Raw genomic sequence first — 25,978 nt, forward strand, 5'->3', positions numbered from 1 at the left:
GGTTGTCCAGAAGAGATAATGATGTCCTCTTACCTGTGCTGCCGTAAAAGAAGTGCTCATTCAAGGCAGAGGTCTGTGTGAAATAGCCGAGGTTCATATTTCTGGAAAATACATGTAATTGCATTCCATCATGTCAGCAAATTAAATGCACCCTTTACTATTCCCTATCATTGTCTTAAAGGAAACGGTCCAACATTTTTAGAAAACAGGCTGCTTTGGGCAAGTCTGTCTCGGTCATGACATCACACAATCACATATTCCAAAGCGTAGCAGAAATCATCTCAAGTCACAGATTTCTGTGGTAGCAGCTGCTAGTCATTTATCTCGTCCAATAAACTACCTGTAAATTACTGTTGATTTTTTGTATGTCTAGTGTGACATTCCCACTTTAATTTGACCCACATAACTGTTTGGATGTCTCTCCAACCAGAGAAGGTAGCTGTCGATGCGCACAACCTTTTTTTTTTTTTTTAAATCTCTGAATCTCTTGAGATGTGTCAAGATTCAGGTTTTGGGGGGACCTGGCTAAAATGTGGGTCTGATCCCTAAATAAAAAACCACATCTATTGGAAAAATGTAAATAATCTGAAGGTGAAGATTTGACCTCCGTATGATGACAGTTTGCGGTAAGAAGGCGAATGGTCATCCTAGATCCTGATGGCTGGATTTAGAAACAACACATTAAAACTAAACTGCCAGCTTGCATGTCCATCTTTGAAATGTCCATATTATGATAATAATAATAATAGTCATGACTGTTGTGTTGCTCTTGGAATGACTTTTCAGCTTGAATTGTCGTAGCCCAGAAAAATGTGAATTTTAAATGGACCATGAAAATGTCATAGATGATTTAGTGCCTGCATGTACTTAAATGTGCTTTTTGTTGTTGCTACTGCCTCGAATCAAGAGTAGCCATCTGTATCCTTAAGTGAACCATTCATTTAAATCATTTCAGTTGCCAGATTTGTAACAAAAGATTTCACTTAAAGAGACAGTTCACCATTAAATCAAATATTCATATTTTTCCTAGTGGCCTACATAGCTGTTTATCCAACTAGAAGATTTGCTTTTCCTACAATCTAATGGAACCAGATGGCATCAAACCACTTTTGATGCATAGCTTAAAATGCAATATGCGGAAAAATATGATATTTTGAGGTGAACTTTCCCTTTTTGTTTATGCATTTGTTTATGTTTTTTTGTCTTGTATAGTTGCGCAAAAGCACAAAAATGAAGGTACTTCAAGGAGCTACCTGCTACAATTCACCAAGTCATGTTCATTCAATATCAGGACACAAACACAACTCTAATTTACATAATTATGTGGCTTTGTCACCATTTCATACACTAAGACCTGCTTGATTCTAACATTAATTTGCTAATTGGGACAGAAATGTTCAAATGCTGGCAGAACATGCCCCTAAACAAATCACTAGCCATACTAACAGCACTAGCTGAAGTAGCTGAACTTGAACTACAAGCCCAAGTCTATTGAACAGGGTGATTTATAGACACATTATATCGAGAGTTAACAACTTTGCAGCACGTTTTATAAGCACTTGGCATTTTGACTTTGTAAACCTGTGTTTCTGTTTAACAGCTGTGTCTGAATGTTTCATGGAGCTTTTAGGCAGGTGTAAAGAATGTGACCCGGTTCATCAGTCCTCTCACCGCATACACGTCTTTCTTAATACAATCTAATACAAATAATATAAATCTGAATATATTTCAGTCTTTTTACATACTGGTACATGTTGCATAAATTATATTCCACTTAATGTAAAGTACTGAACCTAGGTCACAGGGTCAGTTTGTCTCATGAGTATTTTTAACGGAAGGTTTGGAGTCTGTCAGATGTTGCGCAATACGACGGTGATGATGACAACAGTGCCTGTCTTCTTGTTGTCAGTCAGTATTACATAGAGTATCTGTATAACAACATTTAAACATTTTTGACCTTAACTACTTGCACTTGTGATCTGAGATATGTGATTATTTTAGATGGCTCTAACGTTTGTTGTCTATAAAACCTTCTGTCTATGTACTGTGATAAATAAATGTTTTGAGTAACTTAATCCTTGTAAAGTGAAAGATCATTTTAGACGGGGTGAAGTAGAGCTGCTCACCACTCACAAGTGTCAGAAATTCCACTCCATCACATTATGTCTACATATAATTGTAGTCCCACCTTTTATATGCAATGGTCACCACAAATATATATAAACATTTCATCTTTTAAAAAGTCTTTAAACCATTTCATCAAGATTAAGAATATAGTCCAGTGCGCCACCTGCTGGACGAAGACTTAAATTGAACTACAGTACTTTAAAAAGTTGTTTTCAGTAGGCATTTTCTTTCCCATGTTTTTCTCTGATTTTATTTTTAATTATTTACTCAGGTTTTGATTACTATTACTAATTATCAGTGTTATATGAATCTATGTATGTAATGTAAGAGCAAGGTAACCGGTGCCTGAGAGCATTGTAATAAAGTAGCAAATAGTAAAAAGGAAAAGGGACGAGAAAAGGAATATTTATATTTAATAACAATTCCGAAGCTTGATACAAATTATTCTATTTATTAATTTAAAAAAAAGGAAAAACAGGAAAAAAGCACATTTTCTAGAGGACCGCAGGTATTCTTGATTTGCCTTTGAATCCAGTTCTTATAAATATCTTTAAAGCGTGTGCAGCTGTTTTTTACTTAGTTCTTTTAGTTTACCTCAAGTTTGGTCAGCCCTGCGTGCCGTAATACAGCGGTGCACATTTGCGTGACAACGTGGCGGTTACCAACCAATAAGAATCCTTCATAAAGTATTTTACTTCTGTGTTGCACTTCTTATTGGTTAGAAGCTCCTTTTGGTGGCTGTTGATTGGTCATCTCAGAAACAAGCCCCGCCTCCGCACCGCTTTTATTTAAAGATGCAATCTGCCAACGCGGACTGATATTCACTTCACACACTGCTAAGGGAGGAGTCCTGAGAAGCTGCAAGTAGCTGTGAGTTCATCTTTTTCTAACTTTTTAAGAAGTGATGCTTCAAGTACAGCAGCTGATAGATTTTACTGCCGTTTTTGTGTCTCAGATACTGCATAGCTGTAGCTTTGTGGTTAGTTTCAAGCAACAAAAACTGAGTATGCGCGTAATGATGGCATTTGTAGCCTGCAGGCTTTGATGAACATGTATTAGCTTACTTTAATAACCTATTTTGATTTTTAAATGTGGATTATTGGAAATGTTGGTGCACTGCAGCTCAGCTTTCAGCTCACACACCCTCACACAGCAATCACGAAGAATAAATCAGTGCACTAATGTATTTTCTCCGGAACTATATTGTGCCTTTATATAAATATAAATAAATTCGGACATGTTTCTATCTTTGGACATATTCGGCTTTGTAACAGCACTAAAGGGATTTCCAAGCTGTATGTTTAAAGTTTAGAAAGCCGCAATGATCGGCACATCTCTAAACTGGTGACTGTGCCACCACACGTATTATTTGTTATGTAAAGAGATCCTGAAGCATTTCACAGGCCGTGCTGGTTCGGCTGTCTGGACTGAAGCATGAGTGGGTTTCAGGACCACTGAGGCGTTTTAGTGACGTGGAGAGATGCTGAGACTCCACTCGTTCCGTCAGTGTGAGGCTCTGACCGGACGGGGGCGCTGTGGTCTTTACAGAAAGCTGTACCAGAATTATGTATTTAAAATACAAAATATTCGTATCTGATTTTGGGCAGTTATAATTTCGTTATTTAAAATAAAGATTACATAAAATATCTGAATTATTTATTCTAAAATGTGTAAATAGTTTAGCTAACACCTAGAACTGTATGTATGTAGCAGACTTGGCCTGTTAGCTTCATTAGCATAATAACTAGCTTGCTAGCACCACAGGGTGGAGATTTATATGTGCACGTCACTGCTGTCAAATTGCTGCTTAGCTAGCTCTTTAGCACTAGCTCTTTGGCCCCACCTTTCAGTGTGAAAGCTACCTTGGAGGCAAGCTACCTTCCAATTTCATCCAACAGATTATTTTAAGATTAACTGGTCGTTGTATGAAAGCGTTCTTCTCTTTGTTTTCACTCTGACTTGTGTTAAATGCCATCTTCTGTCTCTCCTCCTCTCCAGATCTCCAGCATGATGCTGCTGAGTCCACTTTCAGCCCTGTGCGTCCTGGCAGCTGTTGCCTTCGCCGTCCCCGCTCAAGAAAAACGCGTCCATCATCACGCTGACCTGAGCGACCACGTCCATGACGATGCCCATGGCTTCCAGTATGACCACGAGGCCTTCCTTGGCAAGGAAGAGGCTAAGACCTTCGACCAGCTGACCCCCGAAGAGAGCAAAGACAGATTATCGTAGGTTTTACTGACCTGCTGCTGCCTTCATTGGCCTCAGCAGTGTTAAACTAACTTACTGTTTGATCCCATCTCTCCCCACAGGAAGATAGTGGAGCGCATCGACATTGACAAGGATGGCTACATCACCCATTCTGAGCTGCACTACTGGATCAAACACAGGCAGAGGAGGTACATCGAAGAAAATGTCAACAAACACTGGAGGGACTATGACAAGAACCAAGATGACAAGATCAGCTGGGAGGAGTATAAAAACACCACCTATGGCTACTACCTGGGTAACTGTCTGAGGGTGAAGGTTTGACCTCGTTGTCACAAATGTCCAGAGCACTGAAGCTTTTTATTTCAGGTGAGGAGTTTGACGACGTTGATGATAAGGACACCTACAAGTCCATGCTCACTCGGGACGAAAGGCGCTTCAAAAATGCCGACCGAGACAGCGACGGTATCGCCACACGTGAGGAGTTCACTGCCTTCCTTCATCCCGAGGAGTTTGATTACATGAGAGATGTAGTGGTGCAGGTAGAACCTACTCACTAACCAACAGAAACAGAAATATTTCTCATGCTTTTAAAATATATATTAAGTTTGATTGAATCTTTTTCTCATTAAGGAAACTATGGATGACATCGATAAGAACGGGGACGGAAAGGTCAACATAGAGGAATACATTGGTGGGTCTCTCACGTCACATCCAGCTTCCTGTCTGCTGTAGGCTATCTGTCTTAAATGTGTGTGTGTGTGCTGCTTCACAGGTGATATGTACACACCAGAGCCTGGAGAAAGTGAGCCTGACTGGGTCCAGACAGAGAGGAAACAATTCTCAGAGTACAGAGATACCAACAAGGTAAAGATGGCTTATATGTGTCGTCATTCCTCAACGTGAGACTGCGCCGTTGTTTCTCAAGCTTACATTTACTCCTGTGGGGTGTCGTTGTTGTGCAGGACGGCTACCTGGATGCTGCCGAAGTGGCCCAGTGGGTTTTGCCAGGAGAGGTCGACCACGCTGACAATGAGGCCAAACACTTGATCCACGAGACGGACACAGACAAGGTAAACCTGTCACTACTCAGTCACATGATGCGTTTAAAGGCCATTGGAAAGTTAAACAGGCGGTTCTGTTTTTACTGTCACTGGCTGCGATGACCTGTGTTAATTTGGAGATTTAAAACACACATTAGATTACTTTGATCAGGATAAATACTCACGGCAACACAAAATGTGTATTCATCCGCTGCTGTAAATAGTCCCCAATAATTGACTGATTAATCTTAAAGCTATGTCCTAAGGTTATAAATAAAAATACATTCTTAAAACGACGAGAAAGCACACTGAAAAAACTGTATCCAGTGTCTTTTTGCAAACTGCACATAATTTGTGTTTTAATGTATGTGTTAATGATGGGATGATTGGCTTAATTTTGAGTTAATTATTAACAAGCTACTCTTATTTCTCGCACTGCTTTCTGTTTCTTCTCGTCTTCTTCTTCTTCTTCTTCTCCTCAATCATAAACAAATGCACCAATATTGGATGGAATCGAACGACCAACAGGACGAGAAAATGACCAAGAAGGAGATTCTGGCCAACTGGAACATGTTTGTGGGAAGTCAGGCGACCAATTATGGAGAAGACTTAACAAGAAAACACGATGAACTTTGATGAGTTTGCATTTTCTAAAGAGAATCTCAGTCAGGTTTCTGTTTTCTTACTAAAATGGAGAATTGTTACAGTGGTTTTGGGGGTGGGGTTGGACTCTGGGTTATAAATCACGTACCTTTGACCACATGCACAACACATACACAAAGACAGTACTTGCAAGTGTCACATACTGTGTATGTGAGTACGGGTGATACTGATGAACACTTCCTCTCTGTGTTGTATTTACATAGCCTGTTTGTTTTTTATTATTCCAACCGCACATCCTCAAAGAAAACTGTAAAATCTCCTAAAATATGAAAAATGTCCGACATGCACTGGCTCCACGCTGTTTCTCCTTAAGCTCCGGAGCTTCAAACGAGGTCTCACACAACAGTTTTTATCAAATTAAACATATGAATATTTCAAAAAAAGTGCATGGAATGTACAATTGGAAGAAGAAAAACAAGGTGAGTGGAGCTTTGTTACTGACTTTTTGGGGTTTGCCTATTAAAGTCCTGTTTTTTTTTTCTACATGTGTAGTTTTTATTCTGTGTTTTGACGTCATTTTGGTGTAAAATAATCCAAGCAATCGGATCCTTGTCACAGTAAGTACTTCTTATTTTGCCAACTTCTATATATGTGTCATAAAAAGCAGCACAAAAGTGCCAGATGAAACTTGAAGCCAAAGGGACCAATACTAAAATTATCAGCATTATCAGGGGGGGGGGGGGGGGGCAGTGGTGAATGCATGTTAGGTTAACTGGGGACTCCAAATGGCCCGGAGGGGTGAGCGCCTGTGTGAATGGTTGTGTGTCTGTCAATGTTCGCCCTGTGATAAGACAACCTGTTCAGGGTGTACCCCACTGCTCCCGCATTGACTGCTGGGATAAGCTGGATTAGGGAATAGGGATTTTTTCCAGTGAGATAAGGTTCCTAAAAAAGGTGATAAGGCTCCCGATTGGCCGATTGGAGAATTTCAGAATTAACTAAGAAGGCATTTCTAGCAAGGAGCTTGTTGAGGGTATGTATTAGTATAATTAACCACACTATAGTGATGTGTCCATTTATTTCTGTTATTCATGCCTTCCCTGTCCTCTGCTCTGCTCACCAGGACGGCAAACTGTCTCTGTCTGAGGTCCTCGACCAGATGGACCTGTTCAAGATCAGCACCATCACTGACTATGGAGGGATGAGCGTGGACGAACATGATGAACTGTGAAATAATGATTTATAAATATTATCCAAGCTCACATGAGATTCAACAACTGCAGGGAACAGGACTCACAAGATGCACGATCAGGGCACTGACTAGATGTTAAACCACAAAACAGCACGACCAGTCAGATTGTTGTTTTCTGTATGTTTAATGTAAATCTACTTAAAATGGATCCAGCTGACATCATGTCGTTTTTTAACACTATAACAGGTGCAGAAAAAAAAAGAATGCAAACAAATGCGATCACTTTTGATCTAAGTCTATGTAAACACAATGTGACAGATTCTGATCTCCTGTCGCCTCAGACTTGCATCACTGGTCGAGCCTCTTTGGCAGTGAGGTCCACCCCTGAGCCCGAAAAGCCAGTTCCACCCTGTCAGAACACAACACACAAATCAGCATCACTTCAAGAGGATGTGATGAGTTTATGTCGCAGTACAAAGAAGTGCACACATACCCTCTGCAGAGGGATGATGTCTCTGTCAGAGAGTGTGTCTCCGGTCACCGGATCCATCATGTCCTTCTTAATCAACTTCTCCACACACTCCTGAGTCACCACAGCACCCCTGAATGCAGGACACAGTGTTACTCCCACAGAGAGCAGACGGAGAACTCTCAAAATCAGAAAGTCAGACAAAGATCAGCACTCACGAGGGTTGGAGGACTGCACAGGGAACACTGTTACCCAGGGTGTCTCTGGTTACTGCACATATGTATCTGTCCTGGGGAGAGCAGAACAAACACGAGTTTGATTGCCTAGCAGCAATCAAACTAATCAAACCACACCACCAACAATCCACATTTCAAAATTCAGATTTTTTTCTCTTAACTTTTCTCTGAATTCTGACATAAAATCCTGACTTTTTAAAATCAAACATTTCCTCTCATAATTCTAGATTAAATCTATTAAAATTCAGACTTTTCCCAAAAGCTAGTGGTGTGTGAGGTCAGATTTCAGCTATTTACAGAGAGCTCATAGTCTGATGTTGGACTACAACATGTTGGGTAAACTGACCTGGCGGTTGAGCAGGGCCACTCGGTCCAGACTTGGATCCAGTGGGGTGAAATTGACTGTGATCAACTCATTCATCTTAATGGGGTTTCCAGACATGGGACATAAGACAGTCTTACTCTGACAGATGGCAGGGATGGAGAGGAAAAGGGCAGCGATTACATATTCATATTCGTCACTTCAACTGTAGCAGTGAAACGCTGTAACTGCTTAGTGACAGTCAGGTCAACCTGACTTCTGTCTTTTAAAGAGTGTCAACATCAGACAGATACGCAAAGCAAACAGTCAGAGAATATCATGACATCAGCAATTAAAGCAGCTTTAAATCCACACACACACACACACACAGTCTGATATTCCCGTTCAAAACTCCCTCTACAGGTTGCAAAAAAAACATTTTAAAAGACACTCACTGGTTTTTTCAGGAGTGTCGGCTTGGCCTCTGGAGTCAGAGAGGGAATCCAAAAACTAGGCAGGCTCTGACTGGAGGTGGAAGGTGAGCTAGTAGCACTGGAAGATTCTCCTGAGCTGCTCTGCGCCCTTCCCTTTTCACTCCCATTGCTTTGTCCTGAAAGAAAACAATGTATTTCACCATTTGATAATTCACTTTACACACACATACACTATAGTGCCACAGACCAGATGTGAACGGGTTGATGGGTTTAGACACGATGCTGTTCTCGCTGGTTTTAAAGCGCTCCACTCTCTCTCTCTCCTCCGACTTAGACTCAAGGTGGCAGTTGCTCTTCTGTGCTTTCTTCTGCTTCTCATATGCCTAAAGGATAACAGGAGGAATATTACAGGTAAGTACCCAGAATGTGAGACTAGTTTTCTTTATTACTTTTCACTTCTCATTCATTGTACAACCTGGCTTACCTTCATTTTTTTGGCAATTTCGGTCTTCTGGTGAAGAATATATTCAAGAATGGCCTGTTTTTCATATAAGTATCCATCTCGACTAAGGACAGCAACAAAAAAGAGACACAGTGTTTATACATGCAGCCACTAGAATAAGATTATACAGTATGTTGATCCTAGGTTTTTTGTGGCACCACAAGGTGGAGCCTTTTACTATGTTATCATATAGAGATACCAGGGCTACACAACTCACAAAAATCACTCATCTCTAAGAAGTCTGTTGATGCTGTCTGTTATTTTGGCAGAAGTAGAATCAGTGGTAAAACTATTGACGTTCATTAGTGAGAGGAACCTACGTAACCACAGGATTCTGACAGGGCTGCAGGGACAGGCAGCAGCAGTCGAAGTCTTTCACTGCATCTTTGCCAAGTCGAATGCTCTGAGTCCCGTAACCAGACGCCGCTGAACAAGAGAACAGAAACACACGATCATTGTACAGAAAGAGTGTCCAAATATATCTGTTCAGCTCTCTGTATACACATGTGTATATGCATTTAAATGAACTAATTCACAGTGTATGTTGTTACTGTTACATGTTACTATTAGTAACATACTACATGTTACTACTAGGGAGGACGCCACAAGTAAACAAACAAACAAAAAACTGTTTCATGTCAGTGACATAAATAACTTATAGCTCCTAAATTAAGGAGCTTATATTATAAATTGTACTTCAATGCCGTAATTAGACAGAAACCAGAAACAGCCATCACTAATCTGAATAACGTTGGAAGACAGTTAGCTTTGATCTTACATGTATCCTTCTTCTTCTCGTGGTATGTGTACACAGCTCCGGCCGTGCAGTTCTTTCCGTGGCGAGTCATTGTGCTTCGGGTTTTTAATGTTCTAATAGAAACAACTAGAAGGGTTGGAGAATCAGCTTCTGTATTGTTACTAATTGTAGTAAATAAAAAACAGCTAAGTTGCTAACACTGGCCAGGTAATGTAAACATACGATCGCACATGCGCAGATCTAATGTGATGCGAAAATGACGCATTCAAAAATTCCAGCTATGAAATAATGTGATATGTACAGAGCTGCGTTTTCTGTTTACCTGAAAAATAAATTTAGGATTAACACGAACCAACACGACGATACAACTTCCTTTTCCTCCTGATCCTCTTCTTCTTCTGCTGCTGCTGAAGTTGCAATTTCTTCTTTTGTTTGTTTTATTCGCGTCAGCATATAACGTTTAAGGTGCACTAGCGCCACCTACTATGCTGGAGTGGTAGTGGAGTTAATAATGAAACACTATGAATGACACAATATTGACTGGTAATAGATTTTTTTCACCGAGCATTTTATGAGAGACTTTAGTGCATGACGTCAAGATAACTAGTTCCGTCTTTATGCGATATTATTTGTGCAAAAAATACAAAAACAAACAAACAAAAAAGATAAGATTTTTGCTACTTCCGCTATCACCGGAAATTCCTTCCATTGTGATGTTAGTTAACTGACGCTAGATGGCGCTGCGGTATTGTAGGCGCCATTTTTAAATGCCACTAGACAGCCTGAAAGAGATTTCGAGGTTAAAAATATGAAGAAAAATGAAGTAAAGTGTTTGAAGTGACATTAAACTGCTTGACAGGTAATCTTTGACGTAAATGCAGAACTCTACAAGGTCTTTTGTAAACAATTCTTGCACAATAGCTTGTTAAACATCTGATAAAATAGTTTTAGATCAAATAAGAACCTGTCCTAGCCTATTCTGTTTAAAAATGCAGGTTGTCAAACCCTGACGCTGTATAAATAGTGTTGTTTAATCGTCACAACACCAGATATGTTAGACAATACATTTTTACATCATTGCATTTCAGCTGTATGTATTTGTTTGATGTTTCTAGACTATGGCTATGGTCATACGAGGTAAATACTTTCATCATTGTGTTTTTAGAAATAATATTTTTAATTACCTCAGAAACTTTGCCACACTAAAAACTCATAAAAAATATAAACCAGGCAGTGTAAAGCTCCTAACAAGCCATCCGTGTGTGCCATCTTTGCTGCCAGCATAGTTTGAGCTGTTAAGGTAGTGAGAAATAACCTGACACGCCAGATGGTTGGCTTTAACATTACCCGATAGTCTGTTGTTAGATTTTCACAAAGTGCTGACTACAGGTTAGAGGACAGTTTATAGTTTTTTTTTTTGTTTTTTTTTTTAATTTTTACACAAAAACAAAGCGTTGAACTGAAGTAAACGGTATGATTAGGGGATCAGTAGAAAGGGTTGATAAACTGCTGGAGCTGATAGATCAAGTGCAGTTGCATCAGATCTAGGCTGGCCAGCCCTGAGGCACACATACAGAGCACACTGCTGATTTTTTGTTACATGCATTTATAAATCTGTAATCTCTTTTCTTCTATTCACATCTTTTTTGTTGTTGTTGTGTGGGAACACTCCTTGCCTGTGTCGCCATCAGCTGCATAGAATAAACAAAATGTAATTTTCAGTGTACATGAAGTTTAGAAGTTAATAATCCCATATGTTCTCCTGTCTCTGTTCTCCTGTTTCAGGTGGATCAGGGCCTGCAGACTGGACACTTTCTAGGCTTCCAGCAGCATCACTTACACTTGGGCCACCTGCTGCTGCTCCTAAACCAGGATAACTGGGTGCAAAGACTTCTGGGCGGCAGCCGCCAGCTTGGTAAGAGACACAAGTATGTAGTATCACTGTGTGTTGCACAAAATGTTTTATTCTATGTTGAATGAATTAGAAATTACATTGTTGTTTTACAAAGGCACAGATGGCTGTGATGGCCATATGGCTACTTAATCTGTCAAACACAGACAACCATAGGAATTCAGTTGTCTTATCATTACAGCTACTTGGATATTTGTGTTGACAGTAGTAGGCCCTTTAGTCAGATCGCTGCTGCATTATTTTTGTCTAATAATTAAACGTGACAGAGCGTATCCAGCAACCAGCTAAGATAATTAAACAATAGTAGTGCTGTTAATTTTAGTTTTTGGATTTAGGTCAAAAGTGAACCTGAATCTAATTGATTTACAGCATTGGTGTATATGTTTAAAAAGGTCGTATTACTCAGCTGTGACTGGTTTCTGTGGAAACTGGGAGAACAGGTGGAACTCCTTTTTGCGAGGGGGGCAGGCTCCCCCTCTCCAGAGCAGCTCAAGCCACCTGTGGGTCTTATATTTTCCAAGAGAAAGTGAGGATGACACATAAATTCCTTGTCGTACGGGTAGTTGATCATTTCCCCCCTAACCAGAGAGGTGGGTTATGAGTTGTAAGAGATACAGTGGGAGTTGTATGTTTAACTGTTACAAGAAGTTCTGCTTTTGCTTCCCCTGTAGTGAATGTGTTGAGCGGTTCATGGGAAGTGTGGTGAGGATGAAGCATAATCACGTAGTATGTTTTGTGGTATGAATGTTTATAAATTGTGCAAGGGCCGTGAAAAGGAGGCAACTCCAAAGGGATTGTATTCAAGGTTATGTTGGCACTTGTGACACAGAGGTTGCTGCAAGTAAAGAGGTTGAGCCTCAGCTGTTGTTATGAACGAAGGACCCGGGTGACTGGACAGCTGCAAGGGCCAAGAAAGCAAAAGTTATTACTGTGCTGAGCAGTTGTCCTGTGTTTTGCTGCTGCGTGTTATTGTAGCTGAAGGTGCAGAGCACACAAATGAAAGTGAGACTGCGAAAGGTTTGGTCTCATATGATTTCACAAATCCACACTATACATAAAGGCACACAAACAGCAAAGGTATCATGCTACAGTCTGAAGTGAAAAGAAAACATTTCCTTTTATGATCATATAAGTGCAGCAAACAAAACCTAGTACCAATAAAACTTGACCAAAATTAGATTTGTAATCCTAAGCTAAATGTATTAACTTAAAATATTTGATTAAAGAAGCATGTGATATGCATGCATCTTCCCTTCCTCTTGGGTGCAATTTGATGATATTATATGACTGTGGGTTGTATTTTGACAGAGATGGACTATGGCCCACAAATTTAGGGGAATTCCCCTTAACTTTCCTGCCAGAATGTGGCTTGTTTTGCTAGCCAAATCAGGTGCCCTGAGGAGAACTGGGGACAAGAGAGAGAGAGGGAAGAGAGAATTTAGGATGAAAGGCAAGTGATACCTTAGTCATGGTGGTGCCAATGTGCCTTGTGATGAAAGATCATGAGTGATATTCGGAAAGTCCCCGCAGGGCAAAAAAAAAAAAAAAAAAAACCTTTACCTTGGAGGAAATCAGCATCACATTCTGATGATCATTTTGTTAGTTTCATTTTTTTCATGTTATGATGGGACTGTGCTTTGGGGCACAGAGGGTGATAGAGCTTTAGAATACAGAGGGAGTCTAGAATTATGGGCGATTGAAAGCTTTTCTGGACTCGGTTCAAGAAGTGCTGACGAAGCAAGTCTAAACATCGCGAACCACAGTTGAAAGATTTGCACATGTGCTGGATCTCCTTCCACCCCTGCCACCCTGGGATTAGTCCCATCCTGGGAGAGCGGCTACATTTATACACACACACACTCTTTACATATGTACCCTATAATTGAAAGGAAAGAAGGAAAGCAAAGCTGAGAGCTTAGTGTCAAGAATGATGGGAAAATGAGAAATTTTGAAAGAACTGTACATTCCTTAGTAAACACAAATAGCAGCTAAAGTAAGCTACCCAGCTGTATTAGCATAAAGCGTGCAGGTCGTACATTGTAGTCTATATATGGAATTGTTACACAGCAATTAAATGTTCATTTTATCGTGCATAAGGGGCAATTTAAATCAGTTTAGGTGGTGTTGGAGCTGCAGATATACTCGTGTTTAATATTCATTCTTATAATGTTTTACACACACATTTTTTCCATGTTCACATTCAGTGATATATTAATTTTTTCACACCTTGGTCAGATTCTAAATGCAAGCCACCCATTGTCATGAAGCCATAAGCATACAACTAAACAACCTGACAGCTTTTGTCAATATGGATTTGTCTTGTCATCACAAAAAAAGCTACAGAGTAAAGATAATTAGAGTATCATTATGACTATGCTGTTATTTCTGATTTTTGTTCCTCTTCTAGTAATTCCATCCATTGATGTGTGGCTTTCTAACCTCTAGTAACCTCCCCTGCAGCATTGAGAGCAACTCTTCTCAGGGATATCACACAGTGAACCAGTGAAAGGTCTGTTTTATTAAAAAAAAAAAGTCGGCCTCCCAAACTACAGATCACTTTTCACATTCGATCATGTAATCACTGCACACTGTCCTACCCCACTTCAGCACTGCCAAATAATGAAATGCTAGCTAGCTACCTGGCTAGCTGAGCAAGTGTGTGTCTATTTGTGTTTGTGTATTTTCTTGCAACCTTTGAATCTGTGACATCTGTGATTTATCGCAGTATAATGATAGATTTACGAGACGTGATGATAGCATTCTAACTCAATATAAAGAGATCTGAATCAAATTAGGAAAAAGATAAACAGTAACTGCACAGAGAACAAAGTTAAAGGAGAGGTTCATTCTAATCGAATAATTGAAAAATAGTGCAGGAGTAACTAGAATCCTGTTCTCAGATGTTTTCTTCAACATGAAATAAGAAATCGGTTACTATAATAACATGCAGTACTTTATTTTTATTGGAACACTTTAAAGTATAATTCATTCCTTCTTCACTAAACCATAAAAAACAGTTAGGCAGTACCAGGGCAGTCAAGCACCAGGCCCCCTGCCTGTAAGGGGTCAAAGTTCAAGCTCATTAGCTGCTACAGTTAATAGTTCGTCTTGCTGGCAAAAGCTGGCTTTCACCACGTCACCATCCCTGCAGTCTGGCTCGGTCTTCAGACCTTTAAAATTTGACACGGCCATTACTTCATAGCCACGTGAAATCATGGCTCTGTCATTAAGACAAATGGCTAGATTCAGTTTATTTTTTGATGATGACTGATGCAGCTAGCTGGGTTGCGACATTTGACTGAATGTGGGACGCAAGATGACAATAGAATGTGGTAGGGGGAAAAAAAGCAAGTCGGACTTCTGGCTGAAGAACTGAGGAGATACTTGTGAAGAAGACTTTTCCTCTTTTATCCATGGTCACGAGGGGGTTTTAGCATCTAGAACACAATACATCAGAAATGACTTGCATCACTTCAGAAGTGACGATTCAAAAAAGCAGAAATTAAATTTTATTTGTCTAATTGAAACCAGGCTGATGATGGAGTGCAAGCAAAATACCAGAAAAAAAGACAACTGGTGTCTATGTCACTAGCACTCTCCTGTTGTTGTCTTAATATAATACACATAAACTCCTCTAGTCAGTGTAAGACTCGTCACCATAAATGGCATAGAAACCTGTTACAGTTTGTTGTAAACTGTTGTGGAAAAGTCATTTTAATCCAAAGGTCCTAAAGGCATACTAGTGTAATGCTATCCCACCTCACCAGGACAATGATGGTAGACATCAAATACTGAAGACAATTGCTTCTGTGGTTGTATGAATATAATGCATGTACAATCCTCAAAGGGTCATGTTTTACTTGAACCATGATCTTGTCTCTAAACCCTTACCATGTCGTTTGGGTGTCTAAACGAATGTACACTGGCTGAGTATGATAACATATGAAAAGCACAAAAAAAGTAGAGGGGAAAAAAAATGATGTCTGTGGTTGGAAGTCTGAACATCCCTCTACCCCATTTTGACTTGGTCGTCATAGTGTGCTTTGTCAGCTACATGACCACATGCTATCTTTTTTTTTCCCCATAATGCTTCCTGGCCTTCTTGAAAAGTCAACATACTGCTGTCAAAAATTGTAGTTTCTTTGTAGAATATTATTAATATAATTGCTAGGAGAAAGACGGATGGTGCACCGGGACCAAGCCAAACATTATCATAAAGAATAAGGGAGGAGAGAAAGGTGACCACTGTACCTTTGGTGGTTTACATACAGTGAGTCATTTCTTCCCAAGTTTGGAGTGTCACAAGTTATCATGCCTGTAAAGTATGTGCACGCTTTATCTTTTACCCTCCAATATCTTGCCTTCAAACAGCAAACACGCTGATCTCATTTTCATTCATTCAAATCACCTTCAGCCTCTGTAGTCCAAATATATACTCGCTGCAGGCGCTTTGCATTGAGCAGCATTTAGCTGCTGCAGTCAAATCAATCTGTTGGTCTCCAGCACAGGGATGACATTATGAGACGCAGTTCCAATGTCTTAAATCCACAGTTCTGGGCCTCTATGTCCCTCTCGTCTCCTCTGTGTGTGAGAGCAAGCGACGGTCAAAGACCCAGTGTCGGGTTGGAGGCGCCAGAGCATTGTGCAGCGGGTGACCTCTGCAACCACGCTGGGGTTTGTTGCTCTCACCATAGCTCAACCATAATGAACTCAGCAGACCACTAAAAAAGCTGAAGCTCTTTCCCACTATCAGCGCTGCAGTCCCAGCTCTCCAGTTCTGCTGGGACCGTCCACAGTCCCAGGAAGAGAGGTTTTAACCATAGCAGGAGAAAATGGGGTTGAAAGCTAGTGTCATGGTTGTCTTACCTCCATTTGTGTGTCTTGCGGTCCTGCTGCAATAGTTTATTGACAAGATACAGCTGATCAAGTTCTTGTGTTTGGTGGTGAGTCTAAAATGTTGATAGTTTTGTGTTGCATAAGAGAATTAGAGAAAATCTCTTTTACGCAAGCAGCAACCTCCAGGGCTGAGAAATGAGGCCAAGGCAGAAGGGCCAAAAACTGCAGCTCCACAAATGGCCACATGAGGTTGTCTCCACAAGCAAGTTCATCCACATAGACCTCCATGTTAGCAAATGAACATGTTTACAGTGTGGTTCAAAGTGCAGTATTGGTCTTTATAGATGATTTTGCTGTTTTTATGTAACCATCCCATTCAAATTAAGAATTCGATTTGTACTTGAATAAAGGTTTGACCACCCTGTGACAGTTGGATGCCACCTCAGATTGCAAGCTGCCTGCTTACACGGCCTTCCATCCACCTCAACTCTACTCGCCCTCCATCCATATTTGGATGAATTAAGTGGATGCTGCCAAGTTAGTGACAACCATAACCACGCTTTAGAAAATCTCTCGGGGGGCATCATGAAGGTTTTCATCCACCTTTATTTAGAATCTATGGTTTGATTATACTTATTGTTGGTATAATCTCCACAATTAAGACCAGGCTTTATTCTCTGAATGAATTCTGGAAGCGTTTCTCGCTAACATATAACACTATATCTGTAAGGTGAGAAACCTATTTGGAGATCAGCCCATGTTAATGCATTGTGTTGGAAAAGGAAAGCACTGCTCACAGTGTTGGGACTGTGATAAGGTGACAGAAGGTGGTGTAAAAGGCCTCTCAGTCATTTGCTTTTTAGATTCTCAAACAACACACCACCACTCCTGCTGGCCCCATATTGTTTTATTCTTTTGACAATAGATTCAGTTACATAATGAAGCCCATCCATATCAAAGGCTGAACCAAGGATAGACTGGCGTGGCTCCAAGCCCATCAGAATGGGCCAAAACCACATGGGAGAACAAACTATTCCCTTTTTTTCTCCTCTCTCCTGTTCTGCCCTGCTCTTTGTCATACCACAAACGCTATCAAGTGTGAGAGGATGGACATGTGTTGCTGATCATCTGCATATTAAATAAATATCGCAATGGTCACCTAATATGTTGTGGTGTACTTTTTTTGTTTTAGTATGGCCCAAAAACCAGAAAAAGTGTGGCATCCCAGACACGGTTTTAAAATGTTTTCCTCATGGCACTACAGTATACAGCCCTGTGAGAACTGCAGGCTTGTGGGTTATATATGCACTAGCAGAGTAAATGGGTTTTGATGGGCTCTGCTGTTGTGTCTGAATCGCCATGTTGTGCTGGGCGACAAGATTTGGTGCTCCCACAGAGTGCACTCACACACAGCTCTGCCAACACTGAGCAACATTTAAAACTCTGGTCCTGCTGTCCCTGCTGCACTTTCTGCCAAGCAGCTCTGCAAACAAGAGAAATATTTTTCCTCTTCATTCTACCTGAGAATCTCTTTGTTTACTCCTTTCATTTCTCTCTCTCTATCTCTCTCTGTCCATCATTTGTTGACTTCTTTTCCCTACCTCTCTTTTTTTCATGCCTTGTCTCTACCTCTTCTACCTATGTGCATCAGTAGCATGAAAATTTAGTGGCAAATGTTCCTCCCACACTCGACATTCCAGGGTCTTACAGGATTCTACATGCTGCTGCCTCAGTCTCTCTGTCTCTCTCTCTCCTCCGTCTCATTGGTAACAGAAGAGAGCAACTTGTGTGGGTGCTGGGGGCTGTGGGACAGGGTAACAATGTGAATGTGTGTAGGGGGGCAATAATATGCTAATTCATCATCCTTAATTACATCAGGCTGAGCAGAGATTCCTTCATTGACAAAACAATTTTGAATAAATCATTGTAGGTTTCAATAACCATCAAATGCCGTATGCTTGCTTTAAATTGAAAATAAATCTTTTAAACTACATGAAAAACTGGGTGATTTACCTTTTAGGAATCTTTTATATTAATCATGTAAAGTGTAACAGGGTATCATGTGTAACTGAATGAAATTACAATTAACATTTCAATGATTGACTTTTAATTTTAAAAGTAATTGGAGTTTCATTGATCCCTTGCCTGTTAAAGTGCAACCTGATTAGCTGCTGTTAGAATTGTCAGCTAACTAGTCATCCAATTATATAATCCTTCCAAAATGTAATTCCATTAAAAGACATGTGTTTTTATTTATTTGTGCTGAAATATATTTAAAGAGTTAACTTCTCCACACTGGTGAAAACAAATCTGTGTATGGGACAGTAATTTACTCTCATGAGAAAGGAGACAGGAAGTGTGGAAGAGAAAAAGGTTGAGAGGAGATAACTTCAAGTAAAGATGGAGAAAGTACATGACGATGGAACCGTGCCACAGTTCAACAAAAGCAGAAAGCTGTGACAATGAAAACACAGCCTCAGTTACTAATCAACAAGTCCTAAAGCTGTGGAAATAAGATGAGCAGCTATGCTGCCACCCCATTCACAATCAAGATGTGCCAAGAAAAGTGAAAAGGAGAGAACAAATGAAAAAAAGAAAGTGAAAGACTGTGGACAACTGTTCAGGGAACAGAACATGACCAGATGTCAAATTGTTGCTGTATGTTTTTTTTTTCAGTTTTCTTTATTTTTCTCTTTTAAATGAGAACACTTCACCTGTGGTGAGAAATATCAGTATTTTACAGTTTTGGTAATATATTCATTATTGATTTCATTAATATTGAGCCTTTGACCTTGGAATAGTTTCATAGAAATCTTTTTTTGTTTGTTTGTTTTTTTTAACCAAATGTGAAATTATAGTATAAGAAAGTTTCATTAATCGGAAAGAAGTAAAAGTAACCTGACACTCTCTGACTTTCCTTGGCGCAGTAATCCCTCCCATCTGGCACTCCAAGCAGGTTGAAACAGACACTGAGAATTATTTGCAAATACTTTTAGACCCAGGTCTGATTATCTTTTCAGTAAACAACCATAATCAGACAGACGCTCCACCGGGACGTATTATTATTTCCGAATAGGTTTTTTTTTTCCATGCCTGATTTAAGCATAAGATTTAAAATTTGATGATTATAAAGTTTTCAAAGAGCTTAAGTTATTTATCTCCTTAATTACAAAGATATTTTTCTGCTGTAAAGTACAAACAAACTTCAGCTTTATAGACATTTAAACGAAAAACCAGTTTGTTTGGGATTTAAAACTCCAAACATATTTGAAGGAACTTCTTTTTCCCCCCTCAAACACCTTCTTTTGGTTATGTTGTTAGGTTGTTGGATATTGCTTTGGAGGAAACCAGCATCAGTTCAAAGCTGGAGTGTTAGCACTGTCTCACTTCTTCTCCATGTGGGCCCAGAAACTAAGGAAGTCCATGTTGGTTCTGTCTGCCACCCTGTTTTTGTTTGGCCTGGTCACGCCAGCAAACATAAGAGGCACCAATAATAAAGTAGGCTCCTTTATTTAGTGAGAAGAACACAGAGACAAGACAAAATAAGCCTTGGGAAGTCGTTAGCTTGGGGTGGCAAAAATGTAGAGTTTGCTTTGGAAGCGTTGCGACTTGCTGTGTGCCGCTTTGACTTGATCTAAAGAGATGCAAATACTCAGCTGTTGCAAATTAAAGTTGATCTGCTCCATTTTTAGTTCAACACATTGAACTTCTGGTGGACACAAGATCAGTAGAAATGGTTAAAAAAACACAAAACCGCAGCTACTCCAGTTCAAATTAAAGTTGGGTGTAGGATTCTTTTTACAGGTTATATAAAATGCACTTAATGATGAGACGGCTCATTGCAGGACAGAGATTCAGAGAACTTTAAAAGGAACTGAGTACATCAAGTGGAATGAGGATGGGCAGTTCAGCGGCAGGCAGTAACCATGCTTTATGTCCACTTCATTTCCCTTGCAAATCAGCCTCGCATTCTTAGGGTTTTCACAGTTCCCAGCTCCCTCTTTTTTTCACTCTCCACTGAAACATGCTGCACTGAGTCAGCCAGGCTCATTAGGCGGGATGAGACTATTACCAGGCGAGTTATCTTGCTCCTAACAATGGGATGTGGTCAGGTGGTGAGGGTACCAGTTGTACTGGGTTCATCGTTGCTTCCCCCTCATGTCCTCTGGGTCTGAGACCACGACTCCCGCTTTGGTCAGTGACGCCCTTCCCTCCATCAACAATAAATCTGACAGCTGGAATGTCAGCACAGCCTCAGCAGAGCGATGTCAAAAATTATTTAGCTTTTATTTCCACCCGCATATGTATGTTAGTGTGGCTGTGTACATTTTTGAGTTGTCGAGTAAATATATATATATATATATATATATATGGTCTGTGTTACTTAGACAAAGTTGCGTGTGCAGTGTAAAAATGTTCATTCATCCATTCATTCATTCATTCAGTATACTGCGCTCATAGTAAAGTGCCCCATTGCAGTTCATTTTTTAAGCTATTTACAGTAGGGCTTTCAAGAGGCCCAATCAGAAACTGTGGACAAGTTCCAGGGAAACAGGACCCAAGCACCCTGAAGAGCCTTTTTGCTTCACTTTTATTCACTCCTGTTCTTTCTCAAGAGTTCCTCCTGAAAGTATTTGGCAAACACTTGTGAAAAAAAAAAAAGAGTTTGAGGGAAGAAAAACAACAAGTCGTTCTTTAGCCACCCACGCCCCATCTGCTGTGGTATTATCTTCTTTTATTATCTACAGATTATGTGCGCTGATATTATTTCTGCAGTTTGGTCTGGTGGTCATTGTGGTTGTTGTTCCTGTTGTTTTTTGTTTGTGGAGCGCCGTGATATGAGACAGGGAGGTGGGGGGGGGGGGGGGGGGGGGGGGGGGGGGGGGGTAAAAATCCTCCCCCATGTGCATCTAATCGTCCATTCAGGACCCTCTTAATGGCTTGTCAGTTCCCCTTGCCCTTCCATTTTCTGTCCAATTAATTCCTTTCTAGCTCTCCGGATAAAGGGACACAATGGGGCCCCTCCACAGCATAATGAATCATTAAAATTCAGCAGCGCGGCCCTGGCACTTGGCTTCTCTCTGGTCTGGTTAGGGACGGCTGCTTGGCATGCATGCCAGGGACAACTTCTACCCACTGGACTAGAGGAGATAGGATCTCTCCTCATTCTTTGCTCATTGGTAGTTTCATCAAAAAATCAGAGCTCGGCTGTTTTGATAGACACGTCAACAAGCACATTTTAGATGTCAGCTATCTGGCCTTTAAAGTCAAAAGGTTCAAAGGTGGCACCAAAATTGTAAAGCAGCGCTGGAATGTCATAGAATAATAATTAAAGATGTAAACTCAGTCAAGTGTTAATTACTCAGAGGGAAAATGATCGTTCTTTAAAAGCCTCACTGGTCTTCTCTTACAGTGCGTAGGTTAAACAATGAGGCTAATATGAACAGCTGATATCCAGCAACACCACTGCTCATTTAAATTAACTCTATTTATTTAATTTCTTTCACAAACAGCTTCAAAATATATTTAAATGTACAAGTAGTCAAACTGAATGTGGATGCAGATAAGAATGACGAATACAAATCTGAAGAAAAAGTATCTTTTATTTAAAAAAAAAAAAGGCCAGCGAATGAGTTAGCTGTGCGTGTGTGAAACTCTAGTTAATAGAACAACAATCATTTTCACAGCCTTTTCTCAAAATGATACACCATAGTGATTTACAAAAACACAGTTCTGTGGACAAAATGTTCCTCACACAGCGTGGCACAGAACATTACAAACTGTAGAAAGGCTGCAAGGAATGATCTCAAATAATTAAGGACATAGCCAGGAGCAAGTTAACCGGCAGACTGTCTGGAGTGGATTGTGTGCTGCCTGAAGTTTGTTAATAATTTCATTTCGTATTCAAATACTGACAATAAGCATTAGAAGGCACAAAAAAAAAAATAATTTTATGCAAGACTGCAGCGGTGAGTTGGCACTTGATGTTTTAGATAAATATAGGCAAATACTCACTCACTCACCTTTATCCCTAAATACTTTGAGCCTTTGAGTAATGGATAATTCTGTGTTAGAAGTTGTCATTTTGTGTGTATTATGTCATGATATCACTTTCCCAGGGAAAAGGCGTATACATGCATCTGTATGTGTGACACCACTGCATCTCCCTGACACACACACACACACACACACACACCGATGTATGTATTCTTGTGCTGTCCATTGACATATACAGGAGGTCCAGCTGACATGTCACTCAGAGTGTGTGGTGTTATTTTACCCCATTTCCTTTAACCCTAGATCATGACTAATCGCAATTTGCCAAGCATAGATTTAAGACACCTGTTCTGTCCTGTGCGAGTCTGTTGGTCCCGTCTGTTTGCTTGCTAACTTGGAATGGAGACGTCTCTGGAAATTCAACGGAATACTAGCGAATGCTGTCCTTTTACTTAAATTACCTTGATTTTCAATATAAGCCAAACAGTATTCTAAATAACCAAACCCACATTACATGTGTTCATCTACTTAAGAACAAAAATCAATAACGCAAGAACATAAATACATATAAGACTTTTAAAATGACACTAGATTCATAGGAGCAATTTCTTTAAGACTGATCCACTGATGCAAATAGTGTGCTGCGATATAGCTCTGGCCATTACTGTAAATTTTCTGGTGAAATTCACATGACTGGTCCCGTGTACATTCTTTGATGTAGCATAGTTAGGCTAAACCATTCCAAATCCTGCACTTTTCAGTGGCAGGCCTTTGTGTTAAACCTCAACTGTGCACACACGTGCAATCTTAACTGGAAAGCAAGGGGATGTACAGGATGTAGGCGTAGGCGATATGTCCTCATGGAGGAGTTTGGCTCACCAACAACACAATTTCTCTTATTTTTTTGTTGTGTAAAAAGTCTGTACAAGTGTGTTTTCATCGCAACAATATAACTTTGTATAAAATCAGCAGGCACTTTTTCTTTTGTTTTGTTTTCGTGTTCAAATGGTCACAGGTAGCCTACTAGCTCCTACGCGCACACACACACATCTCCACCTGCTCCTTACTTCATTCATTAGTAGTGCATCGATCTGAACGAGTCTCTGGTGTAGACAGACTGTTTCTGGTCCCCCTAAGGTCGAGACAGCGTGGTGTAGACAGGCTGGTCCCAGCCGGAGGCGGTGGGGCTGTGGGCCGGAGCCATTGACAGACTGTTGAGGATTGGGCTGCCATAGGGCCGCCTAGATGAGTGGAAGTAGGGGTACTGGTAGAGGCTAGAAGGGTAGCCAGAGTAAGGGTTGTAATAGTTGGAGCTCTGAAGGTCAGTATAGTCACACTGGGAGCTGGAGAAAGAGGCTGCCGCAGAGGCAGCGGATGTGGCTGAGGTGACACAGGCCTGGCTACTGTAGGAGCCATAATCAGAGTGTGAGGGTGACCCGTGGGAGTGCTCGCTGTAGTGGCTGGGGCTCATTTGCTCCGTTTTAATGTGGAGACGGTGCTGGCCCACATCGCCGGCTGCAGGAGAGGAGGCGGACATGGCATTCTTTCTGCTCCATGTTGACCCATTGCTGCCTGCGTGGCTGTATGAGGAAGTGTAAGAGCTGCTGGGCACCGGAGCCTGCCCGTGGCCGTGGTCTGAGGACAGGGCGGAGGAGCCTGAGGCGTGGCCGTTGAGCGGGAGGTACTGGTCAAACTCGTGGACATCGAAGGTCTCCATATTGCTGATGACATCAGTGCTGAGCTCAGAAATGTCTACGTTGCTGAAGTCGATGTTTTGTCTGCTGCTGTCAACAAGACGGCGGCCTTCATGTTTCAGATCCTGCTTCACACCATGGTGCAGGTCTGTTTTGGGAGTAGTGGGTGGTGTAGGTGGACCATGGGGCTGACCTGAAAAGAAAATAATACCAAGTGTGAAGGTTCAGCTTTCTAAATACAAAGACATTTAAAAAGAAATCAACCTACAACAATCACACAGCACAGTTTGTTTGATGCTGTATGAAATGTGTACCTGCGTGCTCAGGGTGGTGGTGTCCATCAGTCATTCCTGCCAGTCCTCCCATCCCTGGTTCAGCTTTATACATGTGATGTGCCAGTTCTGCTCCTGAGTCTGAGTCGCTCTGGCCTGGTTTCACATTCTTTCGTCGCCGTGGCTGGTACTTGTAGTCTGGATGATCTTTCTTGTGCTGGATCCGAAGCCTCTCTGCTTCATCTACGAATGGCCTCTTTTCACTTTCTGAGAGCAGGCTGTGATGAAAGTAACATGCACTTCATTTAGAAAATATCTACATGTATTTTAGTAAACTATACAAAAATCATATTTTAAGGAAAGGAAAAGTTACAAAAATAGCATTATAAAGCTTTTATTTAATTCATTATAAAATGTAATTAATACATTGCATATAGCTCTGGCATGCGTATATATGTAATGTATGTAAATATTTTATGCAGTTATGAGCCATGATCAAAATCTGTACAGTCATTTCGGTGTAGACATTTGACATTAATGTTAATATTTTGCTAAATTATTTCCTTACCGCCAAAGTTTCCCGAGCGTCTTGCTCAGTTCTGCATTGTGCAGGTGTGGATACTGATCCGCCAGTTTTCTGCGGGCCGCTTGCGCCCAGACCATGAACGCATTCATGGGTCTCTTGACGTGAGGTTTACTCTTCAGAGATCCATTCCCTCTCACGGGCATAGGCACCAAGGACCAGTCATATCCCTTGAGGACCTGAGAGACTGCTTCCCGTATGCAGACTGGGAACCGGTCATCATCCTCGGAATCCATCTTCTTGCCCAAACCGGACAGCAGGGATCCTTGGCCGTCGGAGCCCGTAGGTGAGGACGGAGCATCGGAGTCGGAGTCGTCCTGGGACATGGAACTGTTTGTCCCCGATGGGCTGCACGGCTGGTCGCACTTGTCATGCTCCTCTGTCATCTTTAACATTATTTGCTCAGTCCTTGGGCACAAATCCGAGGAAAAAATCTTAAATTAAAAACTGAAATTCAAGCTCTCAACAAAGTGCGCCAGTGCGCCTTTTACGCACGGTGCGCCACAGTAAATTCCTCGAACAGTTTCAGTCCGCGGGTTTTGCTTCAGCTTTCCTGTTTGTTTGTCTCGTTTTCCGAGGCTGTCAAAACGGGGGGTGCGGTTGTGGAAGTTGCGGTTCACAATGTGAGCTGTAGAGCTACATGTTGCAGCAACTTGAGTTGGAGTTTTAAAATCGTCACTCCACCTTCAGCCTCGGATTGGCTGGAACAAATCACCACTTTCTTCCTATTGGTTCAAACTTTTATGTGGGCTTCATTATTATAATGATTTTTTTTTCTCCATCGTTGACACAGTTCTGTTTTTGTTAAAGTTGCA

The 25,978-nt window shown here is 40.9% G+C and overlaps 3 protein-coding genes across 4 annotated transcripts; 1 reads left to right on the plus strand and 2 right to left on the minus strand.

The window, feature by feature from the left end:
- Positions 1-2,905: 2,905 nt before the first annotated feature.
- Positions 2,906-7,342, plus strand: rcn3 (reticulocalbin 3, EF-hand calcium binding domain). 2 transcript variants are annotated; one of them, XM_028412647.1, is made up of 8 exons: positions 2,906-2,997; positions 4,126-4,352; positions 4,437-4,630; positions 4,702-4,874; positions 4,966-5,026; positions 5,108-5,199; positions 5,298-5,405; positions 7,102-7,342. In XM_028412647.1, the coding sequence occupies exons 2-8, from the start codon at positions 4,135-4,137 to the stop codon at positions 7,207-7,209; spliced, it is 954 nt and encodes a 317-aa protein (XP_028268448.1). In that variant the 5' UTR covers positions 2,906-2,997; positions 4,126-4,134; the 3' UTR covers positions 7,210-7,342. The 2 variants fall into 2 exon arrangements, with proteins under 2 accessions (XP_028268448.1, XP_028268447.1); XM_028412646.1 differs by lacking the exon at positions 7,102-7,342 and adding an exon at positions 5,904-6,517.
- On the minus strand, positions 7,336-10,319 carry nosip (nitric oxide synthase interacting protein). Its single transcript, XM_028412648.1, has 10 exons — positions 10,192-10,319; positions 9,891-9,995; positions 9,433-9,538; positions 9,095-9,176; positions 8,858-8,993; positions 8,632-8,786; positions 8,222-8,338; positions 7,858-7,928; positions 7,664-7,772; positions 7,336-7,579 (listed from the first exon to the last, which is right to left on the minus strand). The coding sequence occupies exons 2-10, from the start codon at positions 9,958-9,960 to the stop codon at positions 7,508-7,510; spliced, it is 918 nt and encodes a 305-aa protein (XP_028268449.1). The 5' UTR covers positions 9,961-9,995; positions 10,192-10,319; the 3' UTR covers positions 7,336-7,507.
- An 11,926-nt stretch (positions 10,320-22,245) lies between these two features.
- LOC114439844 (transcription factor Sox-8) lies at positions 22,246-25,776 on the minus strand. Its single transcript, XM_028412029.1, has 3 exons — positions 25,149-25,776; positions 24,623-24,858; positions 22,246-24,501 (listed from the first exon to the last, which is right to left on the minus strand). Exons 1-3 carry the CDS (start codon positions 25,556-25,558, stop codon positions 23,747-23,749), a joined length of 1,401 nt encoding a protein of 466 aa, XP_028267830.1. The 5' UTR covers positions 25,559-25,776; the 3' UTR covers positions 22,246-23,746.
- Between the last annotated feature and the right edge of the window lie 202 nt (positions 25,777-25,978).

The sequence above is a fragment of the Parambassis ranga genome, chromosome 8 (assembly GCF_900634625.1).
Source record: "Parambassis ranga chromosome 8, fParRan2.1, whole genome shotgun sequence".
NCBI classification, from domain to species: Eukaryota; Metazoa; Chordata; class Actinopteri; family Ambassidae; genus Parambassis; species Parambassis ranga.

Bases quoted from the DNA above. Each gene is read 5' to 3' on its own strand.
- rcn3 (XM_028412647.1), top strand. From the start codon at position 4,135: ATGATGCTGCTGAGTCCACTTTCAGCCCTGTGCGTCCTGGCAGCTGTT. The intron at 5,200-5,297 runs GTAAAGATGGCT...GTTGTTGTGCAG, and splicing joins AGTACAGAGATACCAACAAG to GACGGCTACCTGGATGCTGC. The intron at 5,406-7,101 runs GTAAACCTGTCA...TCTGCTCACCAG, and splicing joins ACGAGACGGACACAGACAAG to GACGGCAAACTGTCTCTGTC.
- nosip (XM_028412648.1), bottom strand. From the start codon at position 9,960: ATGACTCGCCACGGAAAGAACTGCACGGCCGGAGCTGTGTACACATAC. The intron at 7,773-7,857 runs GTGAGTGCTGAT...TCCTGCATTCAG, and splicing joins TGTGCAGTCCTCCAACCCTC to GGGTGCTGTGGTGACTCAGG. The intron at 7,580-7,663 runs GTATGTGTGCAC...GTGTTCTGACAG, and splicing joins ACATCATCCCTCTGCAGAGG to GGTGGAACTGGCTTTTCGGG.
- LOC114439844 (XM_028412029.1), bottom strand. From the start codon at position 25,558: ATGTTAAAGATGACAGAGGAGCATGACAAGTGCGACCAGCCGTGCAGC. The intron at 24,859-25,148 runs GTAAGGAAATAA...CTTTCATCACAG, and splicing joins ACGCTCGGGAAACTTTGGCG to CCTGCTCTCAGAAAGTGAAA. The intron at 24,502-24,622 runs GTACACATTTCA...TTTTCTTTTCAG, and splicing joins CCACCACCCTGAGCACGCAG to GTCAGCCCCATGGTCCACCT.